The sequence below is a fragment of the Lathyrus oleraceus genome, chromosome 6 (assembly GCF_024323335.1).
Source record: "Lathyrus oleraceus cultivar Zhongwan6 chromosome 6, CAAS_Psat_ZW6_1.0, whole genome shotgun sequence".
Taxonomy (NCBI): Eukaryota; Viridiplantae; Streptophyta; class Magnoliopsida; order Fabales; family Fabaceae; genus Lathyrus; species Lathyrus oleraceus.
In genome coordinates, this window is record NC_066584.1 from 515,773,400 (window position 1) to 515,778,816 (window position 5,417).

Here is a 5,417-nt window from a genome sequence, read left to right on the forward strand (position 1 = left end):
TCAAACACAAATGTTAGAATGTGAAGATATAAGTAAAGAGATATTGAAATAATTTAATTTGTTGTAGTCCACCTATTTAATGTTATATTAAAATAAAATATAATTCAAACACAAATGTTAGAATGTGAAGATATAAGTAAAGAGATATTGAAATAATTTAATTTGTTGTAGTCCACCTATTTAATGTTATATTAAAATAAAATATAATTCAAACACAAATGTTAGAATGTGAAGATATAAGTAAAGAGATATTGAAATAATTTAATTTGTTGTAGTCCACCTATAACGATTCCCTTACATTTGAGAGATTTTCACTATAATTTAACTAAATAAAATTTTCACTAAAATATCTTCTAGTCTAAGTGATATATCCCTTAAATTTCTCACACAAAGAATTGACTCCAACTTAAAATCTTCATCCTCTCAAATAAAATGACTACTACCTCATTTTTTTATAAGTCACTTTGAAGAAAAAATTGTATTAAAATATAAGTAGTTTTACAATATCGAAGAATCATTAATGTTATTTTTTATATTACACATTTAAGTATTTATTGTCATCTCTTCTTTCAATTATTAAAATTTATCATTTTTCATACATTTAATAAAGAACAATATTGTAAAATCCTTCATAATTTTTTTCCCATATAACAAGATTACTTTTCTTGATACGTGTGAAAAGTCCAAAATTATTTATATAAAAAAGGAGGGAGTATAACTTTATCTTTGAGGAAATACAATGAAAAAATAATAATTTTTGTATTTACAAATATCACCCAACATAAAATGAAAACAAATTTATATACAAGTATTTTAATAGAGAATATGACGAGTCTCACTCCTATTTCACATTAATAGCCTAGACTTAATGTTTAGTTATATCTTAAGATATGAAAAATTAGCACTATATTAGAATAAGAAAGGTCAACCTTAATTAATAGAATAAGAAATGTCATCCTTAATTATAGAACTTGAATGTTCAACTGTTCTGGTATAAATAGAGCATCATGCTTCATTCCAAATCAATCAAAAACATATTCATATTATACAAATTTCTGAATCTATTATGATATTCAGAGCTTTTTTTCACCACCACCGTGGCTTCATAGATCCTACATTTTTGTCATCCGTTACAAGCTCGCCGTGTTTCTCTAATGGCGAGTCCGACATCACCGGTGCTCTCATCTATGATATCGAGTATTCCTTTCATTACTTTCAAATACAAATTTACAAAAAACTAGATGATAAAAACTATCTAGCGTGGCTGTAGCAGGTTGAACCGATGCTTCGAGCGCACCGTCTTCATCATTATTGTGTTGCTCCGAGAATTCCTGACCAGTACTTATCTGAAGCAGATCGTCTTGTTGGTAATATAAATCCCGCATTCACTACGTGGGAAGTGCAAGAACAATTGCTCTTCTCGTGGCTTAAATCGTCACTTTCCGCATCGCTTCTCCCTAGCTTCATTGGTTGTCGTCACACTTGGAAAATTTGGGATCAGATTCACCAGAATTTCCATTATAAAGTCAAGGCACAAGCATGTCAGCTGAGAACTAAGTTGAGGACACTCAAGAAAGGTACAAAGATTTTTACTAAATTTCTCGACAAAATTAAGGCAATCTCCGATTCTCTAATGTCAATCGATGAAATAGTTACTACGATTGAGCAATTGGATGTTATTCTCGAAGGACTACCTTCAAGATATGAATCTCTAGTTACGCTTTGAAACAGTAAGGTTGATTGGTTTAATTTTGATGAGATCAAAGCATTATTACTTACGCATGAACAACGAGTCATCAAACATAAAATTGTTGAAGAAGTTGCTTCGCTAAATGTAACTCAAGTAACATCTTTAAGCAACCAAAATGTCACTCCTCAAGCAAGCTACATTGCTGACACTCAGTTAATGACAACTCTACATTGCTTCCATACCATACACCAGAGAGAACGGGGTTTCCCCGAACGAGGTTCGCACCGAAGTATGATAGCCATGTAGTGTGAAGGGCAACATCTCGTGCCAGTCCTTGTGCGTCTTCACCATTTTCTGAACAATTTTCTTTATATTCTTATTGGCTGCTTCTACTACACCGTTCATCTTTGGCCGATAAGGTGAAGAATTGTGATGTTCTTTCATCATCTTGTTATTAAGATTCGAACCATTATCTGTGATAATTTTGTTGGGAATCCCATAACGGCAGATGATGTCATGTTTCAGGAAGCGAGCTACTACTTGTTTAGTTACGTTTGCGTATGATACAATTTCCACCCATTTGGTAAAATAGTCGATGGCGACCAGGACGAACCTATGCCCATTCGAAGCAATTGGTTCAATACGTCCGATCATATCAATACCCCACATAGCAAAGGGCCACGACGATGAAATGACATTGAGAGGTACTGGAGGTACGTGTATCCTGTCAGCGTAGATCTAACATTTGTGACAAGTCTGCACGTGACGTAAGCAGTCCGTTTCCATGGTCAACCAGTAATATCCTGCTCTGAGGATCTTTTTAGCCACTGAATGCCCGCTAGAGTGTGTCCCAAATGAACCTTTATGCACATCAATTATAATTTGCTCGACTTCGCGTCTGTCCATGCATCTGAGCAATACTGAATCATAATTTCACTTATACAATACATCTCCACTTAAGAAGAACTTATATGAGAGCTTCCTCAAAGCTTTCTTGTCCGTGATTGATGCGTTGTCTGGGTACACCTGTTTTTCGAGATACGTCTTGATGTCATGGTACCAAGGTTTGCTGTTTGACTCTTCCTTGGTAGCCAGACAGTATGCCGGCTCATCCAGGCGGTCAATGCTGATAGCAGGAACCTGATTCTTCCAAGTGATTTTGAACATGGATGCTAGGGTAGCAAGGGCGTCCTCTAATTGATTTTCTTCCCCTGGGATGTGATGAAAAGATATTTCATCGAAGTAAGGGATCAATTTCAGGACATGTTCTTTGTATGGAATCAACTTTTGATTGCGGGTTTCCCAATCTCCCCGTACTTGGCTGATAACGAGGGCTGAGTCTCCATAAACCTCAAGTATTTTGATTCTCAAGTCAATTACCGCTTCGATACCGAAGATACATGCCTCATGCTCTACCATATTGTTGGTGCAGTCGAAGCATAATCTTGCGGTAAATGGAAGATGAAATCTTGTCGGTGATGTAATGATGGTGCCTATTCCATGGCCTCGTGCATTGGAAGCACCACCGAACGCGAGCGTCCATCACGATCCTGGTTCGGGGCCTGGAATATTTCACTCCCTTATGAACAAGATGCCCTCGCCAGGGAAATCAAACTTCATCGATTGATAGTCTTCTACCGGCTGGTGGGCCAAGTAATAAGAGAAAACATTTCCCTTGACGGCTTTTTGGGTGACGTGTTGAATATCGTATTCAGTTAAGGCCATCTGCCAACGGGACACCCTTCCGGTTAGAACAGGTTTCTCAAAGATGTACTTAATTGGCTCCATTTTGGAGATCAATAGAGTGGTGTGTGTCACCATGTACTGTCTTAATCGTTTGGCAGCCCAGGCGAGGGCGCAACAAGTCTTTTCTAGCAAAGAATACCTTGATTCGCAATCAGTGAACTTCTTGCTAAGGTAGTAGATGACACATTCCTTTATACTTGATTCATCATGCTGACCCAACACACAATCCATAGAATCCTCTAGGACCGTTAAGTACATGATAAGCGGTCTTCCTGGTACTGGTGGTATCAAGATGGGTGGTTCTTGAAGATACTTCTTTATCCTCTCAAAGGCTCTTTGACAGTTCTCGTTCCACTCGACGGCTTGGTCCTTTCGCAATAGTTTGAAGATTGGTTCGCATGTGGCAGTCAGGTGCGATATGAACCTGGCTATATTGTTCAACTGTCCTAAAAAGTCGCGAACTTCCTTCTCCGTCCTCGGTGCTAGCATAGCTTGTATGGATTTAACTTTGTCGGGATCCACTTCGATGCGATGTTGGCTCACGATAAAACCTAGCAACTTGCCAAATCTTATCCCGAACGTGCATTTGTTTGGATTAAGTCTCAATATGAACTTTCTCAGCCTCTCAAACAACTTGTGCAGATGGATGAGGTGCTCCTTTTCTGTTTGGGACTTATCAATCATATCATCGACGTATACTTCAATCTCTTTGTGGATCATGTCATGAAAGAGAGTGACCATAGCCCTTTGATACGTTGCCCCAACATTCTTCAGGCCAAACAACATGACTATGTAGTAGAATGTCCCCCATGAGGTAATACATGTTATCTTCTCCATGTCTTCTGGATCCATTTTGATTTGATTATATCCAGAGAAACCGTCCATGAAGGAGAATACAGAGAATTGGGCTGTATTATCCACTAACACGTCAATGTGAGGTAGTGGAAAGTCATCTTTTGAGTTGGCCTTGTTTAGGTCTCTGTAATCCACGCACATGTGCACCTTGCCATCTTTCTTAGGCACGAGCACGATATTGGCAATCCACTGTGGGTAGTTTGAGACTGCTAGGAACCTGCATCCAGCTGTTTCTGAACGTCTTCCTTGATTTTGATAGGCATATCAGGTCGAGTTCTTCTCAGTTTCTGCTTCACTGGAGGACAATCCTATTTGAGCGGCAGACGTTGTATCATAATATCTGTGTCTAACCCGAGCATATCTTGATATGACCAAGCAAACACATCGATATATTCGTGCAGTAACTCGATCAACCTCTTCTTGACCTCGGCATGTAGGTCAGTGCCAATCCTGATTTCCTTCTTGCAGTGTTCAGACCCAAGGTTGACAGTCTCCAACGACTTCTGATGCGGTTGAATCAATTTGGATTCCTGCTGCAGCAGCCTGGCCAACTCCTCTGGGAGCTCACAATCTTCCTCGGCTTGGTAGATCAGATTCTCGAAATTATAATCAACCATAGCATTTTTATTGTCAATGGAATCTGAGTCGGATCTGCATGAGTGATTCATGCTTTATTTTAGATTTTTTTTTGAAAAAATGAAAAGAGAAAGACAGAGAGCTAAATTGTATGCGAAACACTCGTTTTATTTCATTTTAAAACAATGATGAAAACAATGGGGCCCCTATAAGCTCCACCATGCCTTGGGCACGGGCATAGGGATCCGAAATGAAAAATAGAAAATTACGTTTGATAGAAAGTAACTTCCGGTAGGTCCACTTCTGTCCAATTGTTGAGCTGTTGGCCTGCCGCTTTCTTGAGCACGAAGCAATCAGCTTCTAAAGTACTAAGGTCTTCGCCTATCATGGTGACCTGCTCTTGAAAGAGATGTCCGACGCTTACGAATTTCCATGGGACAGGGAAGGCCATTTCGTCACCCCCTACAGGTGTGCCTTGCTGGGTCATCCGCTCTGGATGGTACGCTAAGCCAGACCTATTTTTGTTGACAGGTAGTTCCAAGATTCTTCC

The 5,417-nt window shown here is 39.0% G+C and overlaps 1 protein-coding gene across 1 annotated transcript; it reads right to left on the reverse strand.

Annotated features, from left to right (window-relative positions):
• Positions 1–2,623: 2,623 nt before the first annotated feature.
• LOC127096512 (uncharacterized) lies at positions 2,624–3,109 on the reverse strand. The gene has a single exon (XM_051035072.1). The coding sequence runs from the start codon at positions 3,107–3,109 to the stop codon at positions 2,624–2,626; it is 486 nt and encodes a 161-aa protein (XP_050891029.1).
• Between the last annotated feature and the right edge of the window lie 2,308 nt (positions 3,110–5,417).

Excerpts from the sequence above, each read along its gene's own strand:
- LOC127096512 (XM_051035072.1), bottom strand. The coding sequence starts at position 3,109 with ATGGTAGAGCATGAGGCATGTATCTTCGGTATCGAAGCGGTAATTGAC.